The sequence below is a fragment of the Neophocaena asiaeorientalis genome, unplaced genomic scaffold, assembly GCF_003031525.2.
Source record: "Neophocaena asiaeorientalis asiaeorientalis breed wild unplaced genomic scaffold, Neophocaena_asiaeorientalis_V1.1 scaffold77, whole genome shotgun sequence".
Classification (NCBI taxonomy): Eukaryota; Metazoa; Chordata; class Mammalia; order Artiodactyla; family Phocoenidae; genus Neophocaena; species Neophocaena asiaeorientalis.
The window spans coordinates 5,222,640-5,246,764 of NW_020174645.1; the positions used below are offsets into that span (position 1 = coordinate 5,222,640).

Here is a 24,125-nt window from a genome sequence, read left to right on the forward strand (position 1 = left end):
CCTCCCTCCCTGCCTCCCTTCCTTCCTTTTTTTGGCCGCACCACATGGCTTGCGGAATCTTAGTTCCCTGACCAGGGATTGCACCTTGGGCCATGGCTATGAAAGCATGGAGTCCTAACCACTGGACCCACCAGGGAATTCCCTTGGCTCATGTAGTTTTTGAATGCACAAGTAATCCCATTTTAAATTGGGGCTTTAACGATTTGACTGGTGCTGAGTAGGCACTGTATCGAGCACTGCACACACATGATCTCATTCAACTTGCAAGGGACCCGTATGAAAGTAGGTTATGTTTTTTCAGTTTTATAGGCAGAGGAAGCTAAGGCACAGAAAGACTAAATGGTTAAGCGATATCCCCAGGTTGGCACAACTACTGGGTGATAAATGGGGAACCAAAATCCGGGCCTTTCTATTGTCAATGCTGTGTGAGTGTGTGTGTGTGTGTGTGTGTGAGTGAGAGTGTGTGTTTATATAGTCTTCTTTAAAGAGACTTTTGTTAGTTTATTATTTAATTATTAGGAATACACTCATCTTTGTTTGTTAGACATTTTATAATAATACAAACTTGGGTCTGTGTTTAGGTGGTTACTAAGTAAGCTCTTTGACTTTCAGAAGGTAACTTCTCAGGCTCTCTTTCTCTAAAATGGTGATAATAACTCATTATATTGTGAAGACTGTCATACTGTGTGTTCTAAACACAGTGCCTGACACTTTAACCTTACCTTTCATCGGTTCTAAGAAATGCTTTTTTTTCCCTTACATTTTTAATATGCCTGAAAGTAGGTTGGCTATTACAATATAATTGACAGTATTTTTTAATTTTAGTGGCACAAAAAGTAAAGCTGAGTCCTAGAGTCAGTAACAGAGTAGTCAGATAGATAGATGGTCATGTTTCCCTTTTTTGAATTATGTTCTCACCATCATTAATATGTGAACATTTTAATGTTCTGCTTAGTTTTGGTTGGTTTATTCCAGATATCTTTTATGAATATTCAGTAAGATAATTCAGATCAGCACCTTGTTTGACTTTTAAAAATGTAGTTTTATAGATTAGTTTTTTTAGTATTCCATAAAGTATTTGCATAGTTTATACATCTGTAATTATTAGGCCTCTTCTCTCAACCTGATACACGAATTGTGACAATGCCAGAGAGTCTGTTTCATCTCTGCTGTCTTGAGATGTTTATTTTGAAACTTGTGCACTTGAAGGCTGTCTTGCATTTGTACTTATGTACCTGATTTCTTCTTAAGAACAATTGAATATAACCTGATTTCTTATAGGAATCCAAAAGGCTAGCTCTTGTTTATGAATTTTTAATTGTTCTTATATACTTACACAAATGCTGTTTTTCTTCATTTCTCATTTGAGTTAACTAAGTGTATTAGCTCATGAACTAAATGTAACTTCCTGGATCTTTAGAATAGTGTGTTTGGGCTGACTCTCTTGTTTGGGGTTTGAGGATAGGTGAAGAAATAACTCGAGAATCCAAAAAAGCAAGAAAAATAGGTGGCCTTACTGGTAGCAGTTCTGATGATAGTGGAAGTGAATCTGATGCCTCCGATAATGAAGAAAGTGACTACGAGAGCTCTAAAAACATGAGTTCTGGAGATGACGATGATTTCAACCCATTTAGAGATGAGTCTAGTGAGGATGATGAAGATGGTAAGTTCATGAATCTATTAAATGTAAGCTGAAGGATAGTTATTTCTGTGTATTTGTTTGTTTATTTATTTTTGGCTGCGTTGGGTCTTAGTTGCGACAGGCGGGATCTTTTGTCGCGGCGTGCGGGCTTCTCTCTAGTTGTGGACGCAGGCTGCAGAGCACATGGGCTCTAGTTGCGGCACACAGGCTTAGTTGCCCTGTGGTATGTGGGATCTTAGTTCCCTGACCAGGGATCAAACCTGCATCCTCTGCAATTGGAAGGCAGATTCTTAATCGCTGGACCACCAGGGACGTCCCTATTTCTGTGTACTTGAAATGGGGTATTGTACTAAAACCTTTTTTTTCCTATAGAAATCATCACACAGATTCTAATCTTTGCTTGGTGGCAGCTCCAAGCTTGTCTGTCTTCTGGAGGTTCAGCATATTTATGTGAGATCATGACCTCAATTTTGTGCACTTAAGTTTAACCTCAAACCATGGAATTTACCTCATGGTTTATGGGTGTACTGGACCTCTGAAGTTGGTGGTGGTTTACAAGTTGTCGCTCAACAATACAAAAAAAAACAACGGTTGTTTCCTTTGGAAATTCTGTACTTGTGTTAACAAATGATTTGATACGTGTCTTTCCTTAATTTTCAGATCCCTGGTTAATCAGAAAGGACCACAAGAAAAACAAAGATAAAAAAAAAAAGAGAAGTATAGATCCAGATTCTATTCAAAGTGCCTTATTAGCATCAGGTCTTGGATCAAAACGACCTAGTTTTTCTTCTACACCAGTAATTTCACCTGCTCCTAACAGTGCACCAGGTATCCATGTGGAAGCTTGCTTTGTCTGTGAAATGTACTTTTAAGCAAAACAAATATTTACACTTTGTACTGATTTTTAACAAATGTACTTCATCTAGCTAACAGTAACACCAACAGCAACAATAGCCTTATAACAAGTCAGGATGCCGTGGAAAGGGCCCAGCAGATGAAGAAAGACCTACTTGATAAACTAGAAAAATTAGCTGAAGACCTCCCTCCTAATACCCTGGATGAACTTATTGATGAACTTGGTGGCCCTGAGAATGTTGCTGAGGTAAATATGACTTGATCAGGGCTGTGTCTCTTCTAGGTAATTTTTTGCCACTTTCAAACCCTTTAGAATAAGTGATATATTTGGTATCATCATATAATTATCTAATATCCTCTATTAGATCTTAGAACCCTTGTTCTACTCTAGTTGTCATCCTAGAGCAAGTAAATTCCTGCCCCTATTATCTTGAGTATCTGCCCCAAGACACGGATCTCTGTTATTGCACCTGTCATGCAGGCTTTGTTATCATTGCCGCATGTCTGTTTTCTCCCCTGGAATTTGAACTTTTCAGAACCAGGCACTGTGTTGCAATGTTCTCTCTCCCCCAGCGCCTGGTGCAGGACAGGTTGCACAGTACATGCTGGTTTCATTATCCCTTTCACCTCCCACCAAGTTTCTATGATGGGAGCCCTGAGCTTCATGCACCATAGTCAGCTACATTAATTGTAAGTGACGCTGTTTGGCTTTGCAGATGACAGGCCGCAAGGGGAGGGTTGTAAGCAATGATGATGGAAGTATATCTTATGAGTCAAGATCTGAACTTGATGTCCCTGTGGAAATACTAAATATCACGGAAAAACAAAGATTTATGGATGGAGATAAGGTATGTTTTTCTGGGATGCTTTTTGGCGAAAAGAATAATGCCCATACATTTGGATTAATCTTTAGGTTTTTTCTTTTAATATAAATCATGTCTTTTGAATGTTCTTACTCTATTTTTTTTAAGTAATTACACATAATCACTGAACATTTTACATGTTTTCATTATTTTCTTATAAATTGAATGTGGTGTTTTGTGCATAGAATTAGATGTAGCTCTTGATAGCTTTGGAGGCCTTTGAAGTCTTTAATCAGAATATTAAATTGTGTTCTCTCAGGTCATCTTAGTGGCGCTATACCTAATGCTACACCCTAGTGTCAGTGTAATCTTGAGTCTAGAAATATATTTAAGCACATGCCCCGATTACTGGGATCCTTTGATCTTGCTGTTTATTGTCTTGCTCTGCCATGTCCTATTGAGACGATTTACTCTGAATGGTCGTAGATTACACTTGCGTAACTGACCACTGCAGAGGTCGTGGTCACCTTCAGAGGCCCTTTCTGTATGCTCTTATTGTTAAGTAAACTTCATCAATTTTCAGATTCTCAGATCAGTTCTTCCTCCATCTAGTTGGAATTGCTATAAGCGTTTTGCTAAAAAATAGGTAGGAGCACCACTTCAACCTCCTTCCTTAATCTAAAGGGGGTAGAATAAAATCTTATCTCTTTATCCACATTTTGCTTTGTATTTCAAAATTTTTTTGCCTCTGCAACTAGAAAATAGACGGTAGTTATTACCATTATCAAAGTTGTCTTTTATATGTATTTAAAAGCTCATGTTACATATTTTAAAGATTATAGGTAGAGGTATTAGTTATTTTAAGTACTTGTTTCGTTAGTAATTTAGGCCCATTTGTGTTAGAAATTGTATTAGTTGGGGTCAGATTTGGCTGTTAAGTGACAGAAAATCCAAAATCATATTCACTTAAAGTGGAAGTTCATTTCTCTCATGTACAAGTTTGAGTAGGTGGACCAGGACTGGTATGACCCCTTGAAGTCTAGGTCTCTTCTGTCTTGTTCCTTTAATATGCAGCCTTCCATTTCCTAGTTACCTCCATATTTCAGGTTCAGTCATTACATCTCTACATTTCAGCCAGCAGAGAAAAAAAGAGGAGGGGAAGGGCATATCGTTGATTAGGGGCATTTCCTGGACGTTGTTCAGGTGACCTACTGGCTGGAGTGTGCCCACACTTAGCTGTAAGGGAGACTGGGAAATGTAATCTTGATTCTGGGTGTCCTTGTAACCATGTACAGCTAAAACTGAGAGTTAGGAAGTAAAGGAGAATACGTATTGGTGGCTGTTTCCCCACCTCTCTTTGTGCAGAAGTGATCTTTTGTTCTTTTCTCCTTACATTTGATACAGAATATTGCTATCATCTCAGAAGCTGCCAGCTCCGGTATTTCATTACAAGCAGATAGGAGAGCTAAAAATCAAAGGCGAAGAGTTCATATGACCCTGGAATTACCATGGAGTGCTGATAGAGCAATCCAGCAGTTTGGTAAGTTCCTACGCTGAGTTTCACTTCACAGCCAGGAATTACCGGGGAAATATTCTAATGCTAGATATACTAAACTTGACAGATATGTAGGTTTTGGAGATGTTTGTGTATTGCATATACCTTAAAATATAGAGGGCATCATGAATTTATTTCCTGGCTGTTTTAAAAGCTGTAAAAGACCTACGGTAGGGCTTTCTGGCATTATATTCAAGAATGGGGCTCCTCAGGAGTATCTTCATTGTAGATCTCCAAGGATGTTATCCATGTCAGAGCAACTGCCACTTGATGTCTTTTTCAACCCCCAGTAGCTTCATTGAGGGCACATTGCTCCTCCTTTCCCTTCCATCTTCATGTCCCTGTGACCTGGTGATTTAAAAAACAACAACAACAATTTTGGGAGAATCCAGAGCAGCTGTGCATCAGCAACATTGTGGTCAACCAAACTGGGGTAGCACCAGTAATGTGTTCATCATTTAATAATTTTATGGAGTTTCTGCTCCCCCGTAAGTGGGCGTATTGTTCTGAATACAGATGTTGTTCAAGTTGGCGTTTTTGATTTTGTGCCTTTTGGGGAGTTAGGGTAATTGTTACATTCTTTAATTTTTCTTCTGGTTTAAAGATTTCTGGATACCAGCTTACTGTTAAGTGCTGGGAATAGGTCTCAGAATACTAGTATCTTGAGAGCACAATCAGCGAATTTTTTTTTTTTTTTAATGTCATTACAGGGCGAACTCATAGATCAAACCAAGTTACTGCTCCAGAATACGTCTTTCTGATTTCTGAATTGGCAGGAGAACAAAGATTTGCATCTATTGTTGCTAAAAGACTTGAGAGTTTGGTAAGTTTTTGAGTTATATAGATGTGTGTAAAAGATGATGTATGTTAACCTGTCTTCTGTGCCTTGATTGGAGATTTTATGTTTGGATAGGGTGCGCTTACACATGGAGACAGAAGAGCAACAGAATCCAGAGATCTGAGTAGGTTCAACTTTGATAATAAGGTACATTTCAGCTTTCACTATCTGTGAAAAATGATTGCAGTGTATGGTGTCTGTAAGGAACAGAAAGGGAAAGTAGTTGCTGTTTAAAACTTAAAGCTGTCTCCTCTTATGGTTTTGCTATAACATCATGGCTAGTCCTGTAAGACACGTGGCAGTTAGATTTTTGGTGATCAACTGTGCGACATAATCATCTTCTCATTCCTACTGGAAAATAAGACTGTAATAATACTTGTGGACGAATGCAGTGTGAGTCCCAGAGGTAAAGAAAGCTGTTTATTACGGAATGCCTGCTGTGTACAAAGGTGTGAATGAGGCACTAGGCAGTGTAGAATATATATAAAAATAATTGAGTCCTGCTATTTTTGACTCTTTGGTACAATAATAGTTCTTATAGCATTCACTTGGTCATGTGATTGAAGAGTATCCAAATGCTGAAACTTGTTAAATTTATTTGGTTTTTATTGCAGTATGGAAGAAATGCTTTAGAAATTGTCATGAAATCCATTGTAAACCTAGATTCTCCTATGGTATCACCACCTCCAGACTATCCTGGAGAATTCTTTAAAGGTAACTTTTAAAAATAATCATAACAAAGGAAAATGAGTACTGACAAGAAGGTACAAAACTCATTCTAACATGTGCTGCTGTTTTTAGTTTTCTTTGGACATAAAATGTATAAAATTTAGAAATTGATAGTTAACAGACACCTAAATTGATGTCTTATAATAAGCAGTAGATTTATTAAATTTCATTCAGGTGACGTGTTTTTACTGTTGATAGAGTTCGTTGCATGTTGTTTAATACTAGATTACTAGAGGAAAAATGGTTTTGTTAGATTAATTTGAACATGACTATGCCAAATAGCTTTTAAAATTTAAAGTACCTAGGTAAATAATCTGTGGGGGCTAGTGAGGGTACAGATAAAACAAAACTGGCCGTGTATTAACTGTTGTTAAAACTGGGTGCTGGGTACCTGTGGTCCATAGAATATTCTCTTTACATTTGTGTGTATTTAGAAATTTTTATATTTAAAAAAAAGTCCTAAGTAGTGCTATAGAAATTCTTAGATGTATCTTGCAAATCTGAAGAATAGATTTTACCCCATTAATATTAGTAGTCTGGGTGATTTCAGTAGTTCAGCAAACTGAAAATATTTTGGAAAATAAACAGATGTAAGGTATTTGAAACATTATCCTTATAGAGTTAGCATTTTTTACTAGGAAGTCCTTTCCAATTGAACCCATGTTTAGTGTTGGTAACAGTCCATATTGACCATAGCTGGTGCTTATAATCACTGATGGCATTTAACAAAACAAAAAACCAATAAAGTCTTGGCCCTGTTCTTTTTCTCCCTTTCCCTTTCGTTCCCTCTTATTTTCTTTTTATTTGGTCATTGGAGGGATTGTCAAAAACAACTCCCCAGTTTATTTCTAATTCTAAAAAATTACATGTTTTTTATTCATTATAAGTGATGAAAACAATCTAAAAGTGAATAATGAGGAGCCCATACCCTCTCCTTAACTACCTGCTACCTACCAGTCTCACCTGCTGATGTTAACAAATGTTGACAATCTGAACAGGGGCAGCCTTAACACACCTTTATCCGTTTGTCTAAACACAGAGCTTTTTAAAAAAAACATGTTAATATTACTTGCAACGTACTTTTCTCACTTGGTACATCACAGGCATCCCTTACAAATCAATAGCTATAGTACTAACACATATTTTAACAGTTGTGTAATATTCTACATCTAGCTTATGTAACAGTTTTTCCCTTGTTGATGTTCAAGTGGCTTTCATTTTTTTGCATCACAAACAGTGCTGGAATTACAGCAGTTATCCTTCTATTCAGGAATTTCCTCCCATAGGATGGATTCCCAAAATGAGGATTTTTTGCATTGGAGCTCTTTGGCTACAGAGTTGTCATCTGCAGAATCTACACATTTTGAGCATGTAGCAGTCTAGCTGATTAAATAAATGTGTAAATAGGATATAATTATGCTTCCTGTTGATCCTTTTCTCTTTCTTAAACCCTTTTTACTGTAAGTCTGGGTTAGAGCCTGGACACAAATACTTTTTTTTTTTTTTTTTTTTTTACAAATACTTTTTAAAAGTTTTATAAACTGTCCTCTTAGTAACGTAATTCAGAACATGTTGACAGTTATACACGTTGCTCATCTTCTGCATCGCCTTGTCAGTACTGATAGGTAACGTTTGGAAAGGAAGCATGATTATTTCCTTACATAAATTATTTAATTAGTATCCTGCTGTATGTTCGAAGTTGTTTAGATCCTGTGGGTGACAGCTTTGTAGCCATGGATCTCCACTGCCAAGGGTTGTTGTTGAAAAGATATGACATTTTAGTGAAATAATAAAATATAATGTGAGGTTTGAGTACTCTAGGATTTTGAAGTGTCTAAAGATCTTTAGGGGCTGTGGGTTCCATTTAATTCAGCTAATAGGAACTATGCATAGACTGTGTCTTATATGCTAGAACTTGATCTAATTTGATTAGTCAGTTAACAGCTCATTGAGTTATTTGGGCTATAAGGTTTATTTTTTGATTGTTTTAATTTATTTTATTTTTGGCTGTATTGGGTCTTCGTTGCTGTGTGCAGGCTTTCTCTAGTTGTGGCGAGTGGGTTTCTCACTGCAGTGGTGCAGTGGCTTCTCTTGTTGTGGAGCACGGGCTCTAGGCGTGTGGGCTCTAGAGCACAGGCTCAGTAGTTGTGGCACACAAGCCTAGTTGTTCCACGGCATGTGGGATCTTCCCAGACCAGGGTTCTAACCCGTGTCCCCTGCATTGGCAGGCGGATTCTTAACCACTGCGCCACCAGGGAAGCCCTGGGCTATAAGGTTTTTTATAAATTTGTTTTATTACAGATGTTCGACAAGGACTAATAGGAGTTGGCCTGATAAATGTAGAAGATCGTTCAGGAATTCTTACTCTAGATAAAGGTAATGGTATGACTTTTGTATGTATATTCATAACTGTTGCTGTATCATTATAGCCCATTTTGTTGTTTATGCTTTCGTCAAGTTGAAGGGGAAGCTTCAAGTCTCTAGGTCTCAATCCCTCATTACTGAGTGTTCACAGAGCATTCTCGGTGGTTTTTGCTATGAGTAACTATGGTTATTCAAGAAATTAAATCTCTATTCTCTCTACATAGCAGCAGTTCTCAAACCAGGTTGCATATATGATCAGCTGTTGAGTTTTTTAAAAAGTACTGAAGCCAGGGCAGGAGCTCAGACATCGGTAATTTTCCAGAAGCTCCTGGGCATTCTTACTTGTGCAGCCAAAGTTGAGCTTCACTGACTTAACAGCACTTAAACTTTATGAGTTAAGACTTAATGTTGGAAAACTAACATTCTGTTGTGCTAAATTATATTCATACCTTCAGTAAGCGAAGCTGAAGATGCAAAAATTCAATTTGGCAAACATCTTTTGAGCATGTAGTATAGTCGTGCTAATTGCTAGAGGTAGAAGTGGTCGAAGTATAGCCCTGTTCTGGGAACAGTACAGGAGTTGTGAGGGAAGTCTTAGAGAAGAAAGTGAGACTCTTACTAGGCTGAGATGAATAAATTTTTTAAATTGCCATTTGAATGCATTAAATCTTTCATACAATCTTGTCATTGCAGATTATAACAACATAGGAAAATTCTTAAATAGAATTTTGGGCATGGAGGTGCATCAGCAGAATGCGTTATTTCAGTATTTTGCAGACACACTTACTGCAGTTGTTCAGAATGCCAAAAAAAATGGAAGATATGATATGGGAATCTTAGGTAAGTTGGGAAATTTTTAAAACATCATATGTATTCTTTTTTTCTTTCTTTTTAATTAATTAATTTCATTTTTGGCTGCATTGGGTTTTCTTTGCTGCACATGGGGTTTCTGTAGTTGCAGTAAGCGGGAGCTACTCTTCGTTGTGGTGCGTGGGCTTCTTGTTGCCGTGGCTTCTCTTGTTGCAGAGCATGAGCTCTAGGTGCACGGGCTTCAGTAGTTGTGGCACGCGGGCTCTAGAGCACAGGCTCAGTAGTTGTGGCGCATGGGCTTAGTTGCTCCGCGGCATGTGGGATCTTCCCCGACCAGGGCTCGAACCCGTGTCCCCTGCATTGGCAGGCGGATTCTTAACCACTGCGCCACCAGGGAAGCCTGTCATATGTATTACTGATTAAATTTTTTTTTTATATGTTGCTTTTTCTTGTTCAAGATCTTGGTTCTGGAGATGAAAAAGTGAGGAAAAGTGATGTTAAGAAGTTTCTGACTCCAGGATATTCAACCTCTGGCCATGTAGAATTATACACGGTAAGTTTAGAAAACGTGCACGTTCAAGTATAATATCATTTTCTGGTAAGCATTCTCTGAAGTGAGTTTAATTTAAATTTTATTATTATTTTTTTTTACAGATAAGTGTAGAGAGGGGAATGTCCTGGGAGGAAGCTACCAAGATTTGGGCTGAGTTGACAGGACCAGATGATGGCTTTTATTTGTCATTGCAAGTAAGACTTGTTTCCCTTAAATGTTAGTTGTTAAGATATGTAATGTGTTTTCATTGCCAGCATTGTAATTAATCTGTTCACTTTGTGCTGATTTTCCAATTGTATTTAGCTTTCTGTGTTTTGATAATTTATCACTGTAATTGTGATATATTTTTATTTAATACATTTTGAGGAGTATTATTAAATGCTAGTTTTAAATTATTACTTATTGGGGAATTCCCTGGTGGTCCAGTGGTTACTATTCCACACTTCCACTGCAGGGGGCACAGGTTTGATCCCCGGTCAGGGAATTAAGATCCTGCATACTGCGTGGTGTGGGCAAAAAAAAAAAAAGTTTACATATTATTAGTAAATTGAACCCTTGTTTTCCATAATATAGTGAGTGACCTTCTTTAGTCATAATAATGCTTTATGTCTTCAAGATTCAGTCTTCAGTTATTAGTGTAACTACATTCATTGGTTTAGTATTTGCCTGTGGACAGAGCTAAGGAGAGAGGATGTGTGAGTGTGTATGTGTGTGTGTGTGCACGTGTGTGTACGTGTTTACATTTAGACATATACATATACACACACAAATGAATGCATATTTGTCCTGATCAAAACTGGAATTTTGGGGCTTCCCTGGTGGCGCAGTGGTTGAGAGTCCGCCTGCCGATGCAGGGGACACGGGTTCATGCCCCGGTCCGGGAAGATCCCATATGCCGCGGAGCGGCTGGGCCCGTGAGCCATGGCCGCTGAGCCTGCGCTTCTGGAGCCTGTGCTCCGCAACGGGAGAGGCCACAACAGTGAGAGGCCCACGTACCGCAAAAAACAAACAAACAAAAAATATGGAATTTTAATCTTACCTCTTCTCTGATTTTTTTTTTTTTTTAATTTATTTTATTTTTGGCTGTGTTAGGTCTTCATTGCTGTGTGCGGGCTTTCTTTAGTTGCAGCGAGTGGGGGCTACTCTGTGGTGCACGGGCTTCTCATTGTGGTGGCTTCTCTTGTTGAGAGGCATGAGCTCTAGGTGCCCGGGCTTCAGTAGTTGTGGCACATGGGCTCAGTAGTTGTGGCATGCGGGCTCTAGAGAACAGGCTCAGTAGTTGTGGCAGACGGGCTTAATTGCTCCGCTGCATGTGGGATCTTTCCAGACCAGGGCTGAACCCGTGTCCTCTGCATTGGCAGATGGATTCTTAACCACTGCGCCACCAGGGAAGACCCTTCTCTGAAATTTTGGTCTTCTTTCTTCCACACTAATAATCCCTGTTCTTCAGGGCACACAGGATGATAAAATATCATGGATACTATGCCCCAGTATTTTGAAAATATTTTTGTTGTAATAATAACTTTTTTTGCATAAGCTTACTTTATGCTATTTAAAAAATAGTTATACTGTTTCTGCATGTCAACATATGGCAATTATATAGTATACTCTTCTTTTTTTTTTTTTTTTTTTTTTGTCAAGGGAAGCCCTATACTCTTCTTTTAACCCTTAATTAATCTTAGTTCTACAGGTAATTAATTTATACTTAAAGCTCACCACTCACTCACTAGTCCTTAGGTTAATATCTCTCTAGTTATTTTGTCTGAAGCCCATTATGTAGTAGATTCAGGAAGGGCTTATGGAAACATTACTCCCTGAATTCTTACGTGCAGGTAAGTTTGTGCCTTTGTACTTGAAAGACAAATTTTACCAGACATGAAATCTTTTTTTTTGCGGTACGCGGGCCTCTCACTGTTGTGGCCTCTCCTGTTGTGGAGCACAGGCTCCAGACGCGCAGGCTCAGCGGCCATGGCTCATGGGCGCAGCTGCTCCGCGGCATGTGGGATCCTCCTGGACGGGGGCACGAACCCACGTCCCCTGCATCGGCAGGCAGACTCCCAACCACTGTGCCACCAGGGAAGCCCAGACATGAAATCTTTAGTTCACGTTTTCTTTTCTTGGATATCTTAAAGATGCTACTTATTCTTTTGAGATAGAGTTGCTGTCAAAAAAATTTTTTTTTAATTATTTTTATTTTGGGCTGCGTTGGGGCTTCATTGCTGGGCGCGGGCTTTCTTTAGTTGAGGCGAGCAGGGACTACTCTTTGTTGCAATGCGCGGGCTTCTCATTGCAGTGGCTTCTCTTGTTGCAGAGCATGGGCTCTAGAGTGCAGGCTCAGTAGTTGTGGCGCACGGGCTTAGTTGCTCCGCGGCATGTGGGATCTTCCCAGACCAGGGCTTGAACCCGTGTCCCTGCATTGGCAGGCGGATTCTTAACCACTGTGCCACCAGGGAAGTTCTCTACATTTTGTTAATTTTTTTAAATTATGGTAAAATATATAACAAAGTTTGCCATTTTATCCATTTTAAAGTGTATGATTTAGTGTCATTAACTATATTCACATTGTTTTGCCAACATCACCATTAAACAGTAGCTTTCCCCTGGCCTGATAACCTTTGATCTATTTTCTGTCTATGAGTTTGCGTATCTTGGTACCTCATATAAGTGGAATCATGCAGTATGTGACAGTTGTGTCTGGCTTCTTTCACTCGGCATAATGTTTTCAAGGTTCGTCCATGTTGTAGAATGTGTCATAACTTCATTTCTTTTTGTGACTAATATTGCTTTGTATGTGTGTAGCACATTTTACTTTTTATTTGCAAATATTGGGTTGGCCAAAAAGTTCGTTCGGGTTTTTCAGTAAGATGGTACCAAAAACCCGAACGAACTTTTTGGCCAAGCCCTTTATGGAGTGACCAACTGTAAATGAAGACCTGGTTCAAGAACTGCGTAAAGGAGACCAAATATGATGATGCCACAGGCAGGGTGAAACCATAAATAAGCTCTCTAGAGCAGGAATCCCTAAATTTTTTATGTCAGGGGTCAGGTAGTATTTTAGGTTTTGCAGAGAATATGTGGTCTCTGCTGACTATTCTTTGTGGATTTTTTTTTCTTAAATTCTTTAATTGAATTATGTACCCATGAATGCATTATTACACTTGTGAAAAAATTTAAATACAGATAGCACTAAATTTTTTGACCATCATTCCCAGCCGCGGTCCCTTCCCACCTTCCCAGAGGTAGCCACCGTTACCAGTTTTGTGTCTCTTCTCCCAGACCATTTTCTGTGCATTTAATGCATATGTATTGTAGCCATAGGAAACAATTTACTGTTTTAGATGGTTGATTTGTTGTTGGTTATTTTTTTTACACCAATTCTATGATGCAGTATCGATCATTCTTTAAATGCCTTTCTCACTAAACAATCAGTCTTGGAGTGCTTTCTGTATTGATACTTATAGGACTACTTCATTCATTGTGGCTGTTGTATGGTATTCTGTGTTATGAATATACCATGGTTTATTTAGCCTGTGTCGTATTAATTGACTTTTAGGTTGTTTCCATTTTTTCTCTTACAAAGGACATGCTTCTTTATGTACCTGTGTGAGTGTATCTCTAGAGTAGATTCAGAGAAATGGCATCACTGGATCTTAAGATCACTTACTTATTTCTATGTGTGAATGAGAGGATAAACTCTTTTGAAGATCCTGGAGGAGAAAAAGTTTAGTTCTTAAAAGTCTGAAAAATGATTTTCCCCCCAGCTTTGTTCTTGGCTTCTAGTATTATCTTGAGGTTTCTAGCTAGGGTGGGATGGGTAAAACTGAACAAGTAAAAGGACATATCAGGATTGAGGGGAAAGATAACAAGCAGATTTGGCTGAGTTTAAGTTGCTGCCTTCTCTCTCCTTTTTTTTTTTTTTAAACATCTTTATTGGAATATAATTGCTTTACAATGTTGTGTTAGTTTCTGCTGTATAACAAGGTGAATCAGCTATATGTATACGTATATCCCCACATCCCCTTCCTCTTGTGCCTCCCTCCCACCTTCCCTATCCCACCCCTCTAGGTGGTCACAAAGCACTGAGCTGATCTCCCTGTGCTATGCAGCTGCTTCCCACTAGCTATGTATTTTACATTTGGTAATGTATATATGTCAGTGCTACTCTCTCACTTCGTCCTGGCTTACCGTACCCCATCCCTGTGTCCTCAAGTCTATTCTCTACGTCTGGGTCTTTATTCCTGTCCTGACCCTAGGTTCAACAGCATGGATTTTTTTTCCTTCCTCAGAAACTTTCTCCCTTCCTTCCTTAAACTTTTCTTAAGCTTAGGAGCCTCAAGCCATTTGGTCCATAAACCTGGTTTACTGGTCTCTGATTCAATAGCAAAGCTCTCAAACTGGATCTGGCTCCTAGTTGTGCATGTATGTGTGTGTATGTGTGTTTGAAAATCTTATTGAGATTATTGTAGATTCTCATGAGGTTATAAGAAATAATACAGAGAAATTCCTTTTACACCAGTTTTCCCAATGGTAACATTTTACAAACCTATAGTATAATATCACAACCAAAATACTGATACAGTTCACTAGATTTTATTCAGATTTCTCTGAGACCTTGGATGGGATTTTGATTGGTCCCTATAGGATATTGGTTATTTTATTTATTTATTTATTTATTTTTGTGGTACGCGGGCCTCCCACCGCCGTGGCCTCTCCCGTTGCGGAGCACAGGCTCTGGACGCGCAGGCCCAGTGGCCATGGCTTATGGGCGCAGCCGCTTCGCGGCATGTGGGATCTTCCCAGACTGGGTCATGAACCCGTGTCCCCTGCATCGGCATGCGGACTCTCAACCACTGCGCCACCAGGGAAGCCTGGTTATATTTTTTTCACTTGAAATTATTGCCAAATTGAGGCACTGGTAGATTTTGATGAAAATGCTGATCCCCACCAGTTTCCCTTGAGTGAAAGGATGTGGTAGCGTTGTCCTTTGTTACTCTCTGCTGCATGGCCACAGGCAGCTGGTTGTGAAGAGTGAGGACCTTGGAAGAGACATCCTTCCAAGAAGCTGTAGCCTCCTTCATTGAGCCGCCTCAGCAGCAAGCAGTTTCAACTTGCAGTGTGTGTAACGTGTGTTGACATGAGGAAAGCCATGTCAGAATCACTTTTAATTCCACTGTAGTGTGATGATTTATTTTATAGTTACAATGAATTAACCTGACCCTGTCAAGATAGATGACACTGCTGTGTGCTTTAAACACTGCCTTAAAGTATAGTTAGCTAGAGAATTTCACATCAGCTGATACAAAATTTTAAATGTATTTTTCACTTAACTTTTGTTTCATAGACTTTGCAGTAATTATATAAACAATGTTTCAAATCATTTGAACAAGTAAAAGACGAAGGATCTTTAGTATCAATGAAGAGAAAAGTAAAGTATTAGGTCCTTTTATCAGCATAAGAATTACCTTAATATAAAAAGGTAGTAGGGCTTCCCTGGTGGCGCAGTGGTTGAGAGTCCGCCTGCCGATGCAGGGGACACGGGTTCGTGCCCCGGTCTGGGAAGATCCCACATGCTGCGGAGCAGCTGGGCCCGTGAGCCATGGCCACTGAGCCTGTGTGCCCGGAGCCTGTGCTCCGCAACGGGAGCGGCCACGGCAGTGAGAGGCCCACGTACCGCAAAAATAAAATAAAATTTTAAAAAGGTAGTAGCTTAGCAAATGATTTATTTTGTAGAGGAGCTGGGAAAATACCTTTGAAACTTTTCTTTTTCCTTCAGTTTTGCTCCGGAGACTGTTGCTTTGAAATTGTTCACCATTCTTCAAAAGAAATACTAATTTTCCCAATCTTATTTTTCTTTGCGTTAAATGGGGCTTTTTACAAATCTCAGGGTTCCTCTCATAAAGTCCAACTTAAAAAAATTTTTTTAAATAAAACAAGTTCCATCGTTTGTCTAATGCATCGTTTTCTTCCACTTCTGCATCATATTTATGTATTATTTGTTCAGCATTTGGCTTTCTCCTGTTACAGCGTTACCGTTTACAGATGAATTTGTGATATTTCATGTGATATTTTACCGTCACACAACCATAGGAATAGGTTGTAGCACTGATGGAGTAGATGAATTCAGAGGACTGTGGGTGATCAAAAGGCATTATCTTGAAGGTTATATATTTCATTGTAACTTGAAGGAGAGTAACATACAGCAGAGGTAAAATTATTTCCTGTGAAGACCCTTCCTGCCCACTACCTAGATTCTTATCTCACATACCTCTGACCCTGTTGAGGCTGCGAGTCCAGTTTCCTGGACTAGAGGAAGCAAAATTGTCTCCACTGGACATCGTGCTTTAAGTCTTATTACTCAACACAATTTTCTAAAGATTGTCTTGCCTCAGAGATAAGGTCCATTAGCCTTCACTTTGGTGAGACCTTGTTCAAGTCGGTTACACAGCAGGTGTTATCCTTTCATACAGTTTTGTATTTACAGACTCACTTGGCTTTGGTGATGTGATGGTACAAAAAGCAAGCATGTCTTAAAGTGTGCAGTATTGAATCTTTATATTTTCTCACCTATTTATTTATTTATTTTTAATAGATAAGAAACAACAAGAAAACTGCCATCTTAGTTAAAGAAGTGAATCCTAAAAAGAAGCTTTTCTTAGTTTATAGACCAAATACTGGGAAACAGCTCAAATTAGAAATTTATGCTGATCTAAAAAAGAAATATAAGAAGGTATTTTTCCATTTGTACATGATGTTATATATAAATACTTGTTTTATAATAGTATATTGCAACTATGTTTATATGTAAATTGTCAATTTTTCCTATTTGATTACTGGAAAATTGTTTCAGAAAAAGTTTTATCAACTCTGGTTAAATTAATATCCCAGTCTTAATGTTATCAACTGTTAGGAAACTTAAAGATGATTACTTGAAACAGCTTATGTTATCAGAAAAGGAAGTTTCTATAGTGCTAACTACAAAAATTAGAATTTTTTAAATAAAGGGAAGATGTACAAGACTGAAATTCCTTCCCACCAACTCTTGGTTTTACTGTGAACTGCTGTGTTTATATTTTGCAATAATTTCTGGAAAAACAGTGATACCTGTTTTTCCTAACTTTACTATGTTATTTTGTTGTTAGTATTACCTTATATTACTATTATTCCTAGCCGTTTTCACTTGCAAACAATTATAATTAAGTTAAATATTTGAAATATTCATTACATGGGAAAAACCTCATGGCAGAGCTTTATGGGTAACATTCAAATGCAAGCAGTAGTGAAGACCATGTTTTCTGTATAAAGATGGTTTTAAGTTGGCTTTAGAGACCAAATTAGGCAACCAGTTTGTTTAAAACAATACCTTTTCAATGGAATTTTTGTCTTGTTTTCACAGGTAGTCTCAGACGATGCCCTGGTCCACTGGTTAGATCAGTATAATTCATCTGCAGATACTTGCACTCATGCTTATTGGTTAGTTTTCATTTTTCTCACCATATATTCCAAAGTATAATCAAGATTTGATTTAAACACCCCTTCATTCTTTAGCTATCTGTCCCTATAAGTGCACAAGCAGATTATCAGTTGCTCGGTGTTGTTTCTTTAAGCAGAGGTACTTGTTGGAAGTCTCTGGCCCATGCACTGTTCTAGGTCTCCCCACTGATGCTTTGTTACTTCCAACCAAATGTTGTCTGCCAGCATGGACTTAACTATCATTCTTAGGATTGAGACTTTTTCTTTCTCCTCTCCTTCCTTCCCTTCCTTTATTTTTTCTTTCCTCCAAAGTTTTATTGGTGTCCCAAATCAGTTTTATTCTTAAGGCTAGGGAACTTCTAGGAAACCACAGAGGTACCTCAAATAGTTAACAGCACTAGAAACTTTGTTGTTGAGCCCTGGAGCTGATCCTGCTGTGCTACTGGGCTAGCCAGAGGTGTTCTCAAGTCATTATGTTCATTTCAGGGCATTGAAAATGGAGTATCTGGCCCACTTTTTGAAAAGGGATACAGGATATAGATGAATTTTAGCTAGGTTTTTGTTTAGACACGTGTAGGTAGATAAATTTGCTTTTGTTTATTTGCTGAGGGCTTTTCCACTTACCTGATTTAGAACTGTATATTGGTAGTTTAATACTACGGAAATAACTGGCAGGATTATTTTATAAACTGACATTAATACAGTAAACTAATGGATATTAAAATGACAAATGCTTAAATGGATATCAAGACCAATAAATCAGCCCTTTTATAAGGGAGTCAGGCCCAAGAAATAACTAATTTTAAAATCAGTAGTGATACCTTAAGTTGGACAGGATAATCCAATATGTCAGAAGGACTGCAGTCTACAAACTATATCAGTAAAGGTAAATGACGGTAGGCTGTTTTCCATTTGAAATTAGGGTAGACCTTGTGGGCCGTGTGTGTGTGTGTGTGTGTGTGTGTGTGTGTGTGTGTGTGTGTGCACGCACGCACGCACATATACATTTTTTTCCTTATCTATCCTAGGCGTGGCAATTGCAAAAAAGCAAGTTTGGGATTAGTTTGTGAAATAGGTCTTCGTTGCCGCACATACTATGTATTATGTGGCTCAGTACTGAGTGTCTGGACAAAAGTCGAGGGTGTTCTCGCATCTGTCAGTGGCACAAACGTGAAAATGCAGATAGTTCGGCTAAGAACAGAGGATGGACAGCGGATTGTAGGTGAGTTTTAATTTTTTTTTGGTTTGAGCCTTGAGAAGAAAAATCAGGTCCTGTGTTTTTCTTATTTTGCTTCTAACGTCTTAGAATCTTAGCATCTATCTATTCCAGTGGTGGGGTAGAGCTTGCTTTATATTATGTTCTTAAAAGGGTAAACAGTAGTTAAGCTTTTGAATGGGTATAGTTGGCTCTGGCTGAAATCCTGATGTGGTTGTGATTTTATGCTGCCCTCAGTGCTCTTGCTCCCCTCCCTCACTGTCGACATCTGTGCAGGCTCCCTGGTATGAAGACTAAGGATTCTCTGAAGTCTTTATGTTCATTGTGCCACATTGAGACTATGGAAGTCAAAGCCACTGTGCACAGAGGATGGACTGGAGTCCTGCAGGGAGCAAGGGAGACCAGGCTAGCCGCTCCTACTGTTCCCTCAATGACAGGCCTCACGGAAATCCACCCAGTTATTGCACTTTCCCTGTCGCATTGTCTTTGTTTCTTTTGCAACAACCTTTCTCTCTATCCTGGGTTGCACGTTGGTAGCCTGTGGGCTAGTCAGTCCATGGACATTTTTTTGATCCTCAGGTATTTTTGGTTGCAAGATTTCAATTGAGTTAGTTGCCAACTTTTAAAAATCAAAAGATTGTGGGCTTCCCTGGTGGCGCAGTGGTTAAGAATCTGCCTGTCAATGCAGGGGACACGGGTTCGAGCCCTGGTCCGAAAAGATCCCACATGCCGCGGAGCAACCAAGCCCATGCGCCACGACTACTGAGCCTGCTCTCTAGAGCCCGCAAGCCACAACTGCTGAGCCCGCGTGCTGCAACTACTGAAGCCCATGTGCCTAGAGCCCACGCTCCGCAACAAGAGAAGCCACTGCAGTGAGAAGCCCACGCACCACAATGAACAGTAGCCCCTGCTCGCTGCAACTAGAGAAACCTAGTGTGCAACAACAAAGACCCAACGCAGCCAAAAATAAATTAAATAAATAAATTTATTTTTTAAAAAATCAGAAGACTGGATTTCTGTCTTCTTCAAAACAACAACAGCAGCAGCAACAACAAAGAAGCTTGGAACATTGAGCCCCTGTTCCCACATGGGAGGAGTTAAAGTTCCCTTACCCAGGATATATATACTCTCCAGTTTGCTGACTTCCACACTGTGCCACTTAGAAGTTACTGCTTCAGTACGCATTTGAATTTGCAGCCACTATTTTGTAGTCTCTTTGGTACATTAGTATATGCCAAAGAAGGTGGTGCTTGCATACATTTGTGGAGCTTCAAAGATAGTAGATAGGAAGGTACTGTACTTGGCCTTCTGTTGCTTCAGCAAGAAGATGGTGTTGCACTAGACACATGCATTTGCTCAGGTATTTGTGGGTGATGCTGCTGAGGAATCGGGCTACTTCTGAAGGGGCCAGTTCAGTTATTAGGTATTCATTTAGTTTTTTTGTGGAGTCTTATTCATTAAACTTAATATTATACTTCATTTGGAATTTGCTATGAAGCTGTAAAATAGTGTGGTTTCTCCTGGAAGCAACCTCTATAAATTCTTGTTTTCTAATTGCAGGTTTGATCATTCCTGCAAATTGTGTGTCTCCTCTTATAAATCTCCTGTCAACTTCAGACCAGTCTCAACAGCTTGCAGTCCAGCAGAAACAGCTCTGGCAGCAGCGTCACCCCCAGAGCATCGCCAATTTGAGCAACGCATAAGAACAGACAGGTTTCAACATGGATGTATATGAAATGCTGTTGAAGCATATCATTTGCATAAAAATCAGGGACAGTTTCCAAAGAATTATAATTTTTTTTCAGTTGTGCTCTCTCTCTAGTTAATTTTTTTGGGAATAAGGACAAACCTGGAATAGATAGCAAAACTGAAAATCAGCAGTGCCGATGGTGGTACATATGTCTTTCCTCGTGCTTTTCCCATGGTACTTACCGTATGCTTTTACTTTGGGTGAGCAGAGGGGTATGTGCGCGTGTGTGTCAGTCTGTTTGTTTGTGAGTTTGTTAAAAGCTACGAACCATAATTGGTTTAAAAATGCTTGGAACTTCCCAAACTGGCTTTACTTTTATGTTATACAGTGCTCAGGGTTAATGCAGTACATCCATGCCATTGCTGTGGGACTTATCCCCGGATGCATGTGTTTTGAGTCTATAAATAGAGAAAATATATATTGGTTTCTTTTTCCAACTTATTAAAACAATAGGTTTATTAAAGCATGAAATGAAAGGTTACATATCATGCATTCAGGTTCTTTTTCTAGTTTTTGTTCTGACAGTGCATGTCTTTGAAAGCATGCGTAAACAAGATTAACACAGAAGTCAAGTAACGGAGAGAAACATTTGTAGATGTACAGCATTGGTTATTGCATTTTTATAGTGTTTATACCTGGGTATTGCTTCAAACCCTGCGAAATCACCTTCTCCCATTCTCCCTGCCCCAGGTTTCTTGTCAAGGTAATGAGTACATACATTTTTTGGTGATAAAACTCTTAAAAGTTAATTTTAATGTATTAATAGTATTCCTAATGTGTGCTGCAAAAATGGCTACAAGCCTGCTTTTCTTAAAATTACATTTTTCTTAACTTAAAGATAGTTTTAGAAAGAAGTACAAATTGGCTTCCGTCTTGCAAACAATCGTTCTTTTTTTTACTTCGTTATCTTAATTTGCTTTGTCACTCTTAAAAATGGAAACCGTACTTGAGTTGTAAACTAGACAGTGAGGAAACACTTGAGGCTTCTGCTGTATGTTTATTTCTTGTTGTTATTGTTGTTACCCAGTAACTTGAATATTGTTTAATGTGTTGTAAGACATTGTAGAGTTTATCTCAAGCTGTTAAAAATGGTAATGTACAAATGTGAATAGACACTTATCTATAATATGGGTAAGTTTTGTTTCGCCTATAATAGATGTTTATAAAAACAAGTGAGGGGACAATTGGTCTTTTTGTTTCCTTTTTTTTTCCTTTCCTTTTTTTTTTTGCTTGCACAGGTTGCACTATTGAAAAACTGAGATTGTATAAACCTGGTCAAAAGCTGCAAGATACCACAATCTTGTAGATGTCAAATAAAAAGTTATTATACTAAGCAGAAGTGGACTCTTGTTTAGGCCCTCACCACCTTCAAAAGTAGTCTGTGATGGGGTTGCTGCAGAACTTGCGTGTTGCTCAACATTCCAGGTAGCCTTATATTTTGGTTTAAAACCTACCCCTCAAAATTGAAATGGTGTTGAGGAAGGGGTAAAATGATAGTACTTTTGAAAGTTTCTCAAGTTGAACTGTTCTCCTTTGTAACTTTCTAAACTTATTGCAGAATTAGGTGAGATATATGTTAAGTGATGGGAGAGCTAGGGCTATCATCCTCTTGGGTTTCTTCAAGCCTGAGTTTGGTTATGTCACGTTTACCGTAAGTTTTCTTTCTTTGGATTTATTTATTCTAGACGCCTAAAGGAACAAATTGAGAATAATTTCTGTTCTTTGGCATATTTCGCCCAGTGGATGCAACTTTTATCCTCAGTCTAGTCCTTGTATCTCAGGCAGTGATCCATATGAATATCAACCAGTGTCCCTTGTTAGGGCCACTAGACCCAGCTGGCAGTCAAGAGCAGAATTGTCCACCTGCACCAGAACTTCCCAGTTAGTTCTTCTGTTTTTAAATCAGGAGCCCAGTCAGCTTCCATCAACATCCCGCGGTGAAATAGAGCTGTGGAGGGGGAAGCATAACAAGCCTGTTACCTCCAGTGAGACAAAATGGCAGGGTTGGGGAAAAGAGACTCCCTCTTGGAGGCTTGGCCCAACTTCCCTTTTTTGTGTGTGGGAGTATCTTTTTGAGCAGGTTATGGTTTTTTCCAAGCAGCTTCAGTGTGAGGATTCTTTAGCATGCAGTTAGTTGACCCTCACAATTTATGATGTAATGTTTGCTCTTGGAATAGCTATCTTGTTACAAAGGGGGATATATGTATGTTCTGTTCTTTGTAGAACAGCTTTGTTTTGCTTTTTTAAAAAAAAGTCCAGAAGTAAGGCCTCTGAAAACTCTCAAAGTAGACCTCAGAAAGGCAGCCGTGTAAACGGATGGGGAGCCGAGGTGCCACGTGCACATGCTTATTGTGGTGTGGTGTGCATGTGAGCGCTGGCAGTCTGCTTCCCATCCTCTCTCTGGAGGTGAACACATGACCTTTAACACTGTGCCCTTACCCAAGTCAGCAAGTTTTAGGTTGGTCAACATGGGAAAACCCAGCATTCAAGGTCCTCCTCTGTCAGAAAATCAAGTCTCGACAACAGCTAACTTGTGTACAACAGATCCTTGTATTTCAGGATCTGAATGCCACGTCTGAAGCCAGGGACCTTGTTGAACCCGATGTGAGTCCATTTGGCCTCTGTAATGCCTTTTCTCCCTTTTTAGCAATATGGCTCTGAGCACAAAGATCTTGATTACAGGTCACGTTAGTGTTTTCAGAGTTTACGGTGCCGATTGTACTGAAAACCACTTTCCCAGTCCAGAGCTGCTCAGACGGTATTGGCGGGGGGGGTTAGCGTTCCCCTAATTTAGCACCCTCCCTACCACGAGCTGCAGTTTAGTGGGATAACCCAGATATTTATCAACGATATGAATTCCTAAAAGTATTAATAAGGTATTTTTAAACACAGTTGATGAAAAAGTAAATAGCTTAAGCAATTTTCCCTTTTTGCTGCTAAATTGCCGGTACACTCTTCAGTATCTTCTCTCTGCATCTGTATAGAAGTTAGCAAGAGCCTGCATCCAAAGCAGTGTAGTGGTGTGTGTGTGTGTATGTATTTATTCCAATCCAGCTAGCACTTCAGAAACCTTTTTGAGTTGCAACAGTAACCTTTTACTTGTATTCTGCTTCATCTGTAATGGTGAAAGTTCTAGATTACCAAGCTCCAGGGGTATATAATATTCTAGAAGCATACGTTTCTGGCTATAGCCACTGGGACATTCATTTGCTAATCTCCATGTGATGCTATTAGAGCAACTTCTAACAGGCATGACGAGAAAGGGTACCAGACACTTACCGTTGTGTAATGGGAGCCTTTCCTCAGTCCCCTCCACTTTCCAGTTTAGCAGGAGGGGAAAAAAAAGCAATAGATTAGAAATGATGGATGCATTTCAGTTTATGAAAGTAGGAGCAGAGGAAAAGTGTTTTTCACTTGGGTCCTTTTCTTGATTAGATATTAAGAGGAAGGTCCCTATCTAAATACTCTCATTTTAAAAATGTACCTGAACAAATAAAATAAAAATGTACCTGAATGATATTTGATAGTTTCTAAGAATGG

At 39.1% G+C, this 24,125-nt stretch overlaps 1 protein-coding gene across 7 annotated transcripts in view; it reads left to right on the top strand.

Annotated features, from left to right (window-relative positions):
• Nucleotides 1–21,918, top strand: part of SBNO1 (strawberry notch homolog 1) — a 45,692-nt gene extending 23,774 nt beyond the window's left edge. For 6 of the 7 annotated variants that reach the window (XM_024758502.1, XM_024758499.1, XM_024758501.1 and 3 more), the window contains 16 exons: nucleotides 1,466–1,663; nucleotides 2,303–2,470; nucleotides 2,569–2,744; nucleotides 3,214–3,345; nucleotides 4,705–4,840; nucleotides 5,566–5,678; nucleotides 5,769–5,840; nucleotides 6,308–6,407; nucleotides 8,724–8,798; nucleotides 9,480–9,626; nucleotides 10,055–10,149; nucleotides 10,251–10,343; nucleotides 16,739–16,876; nucleotides 17,543–17,619; nucleotides 18,648–18,841; nucleotides 20,396–21,918. In XM_024758502.1, coding sequence (XP_024614270.1) covers nucleotides 1,466–1,663; nucleotides 2,303–2,470; nucleotides 2,569–2,744; nucleotides 3,214–3,345; nucleotides 4,705–4,840; nucleotides 5,566–5,678; nucleotides 5,769–5,840; nucleotides 6,308–6,407; nucleotides 8,724–8,798; nucleotides 9,480–9,626; nucleotides 10,055–10,149; nucleotides 10,251–10,343; nucleotides 16,739–16,876; nucleotides 17,543–17,619; nucleotides 18,648–18,841; nucleotides 20,396–20,538 — 2,057 coding nt within the window. In that variant the 3' untranslated portion in view covers nucleotides 20,539–21,918. Of the gene's footprint in view, nucleotides 1–1,465; nucleotides 1,664–2,302; nucleotides 2,471–2,568; nucleotides 2,745–3,213; nucleotides 3,346–4,704; nucleotides 4,841–5,565; nucleotides 5,679–5,768; nucleotides 5,841–6,307; nucleotides 6,408–8,723; nucleotides 8,799–9,479; nucleotides 9,627–10,054; nucleotides 10,150–10,250; nucleotides 10,344–16,738; nucleotides 16,877–17,542; nucleotides 17,620–18,647; nucleotides 18,842–19,111; nucleotides 19,533–20,395 lie in introns of those variants that run through there. The other variant, XM_024758506.1, reaches the window with a different exon arrangement.
• Nucleotides 21,919–24,125: the final 2,207 nt, after the last annotated feature.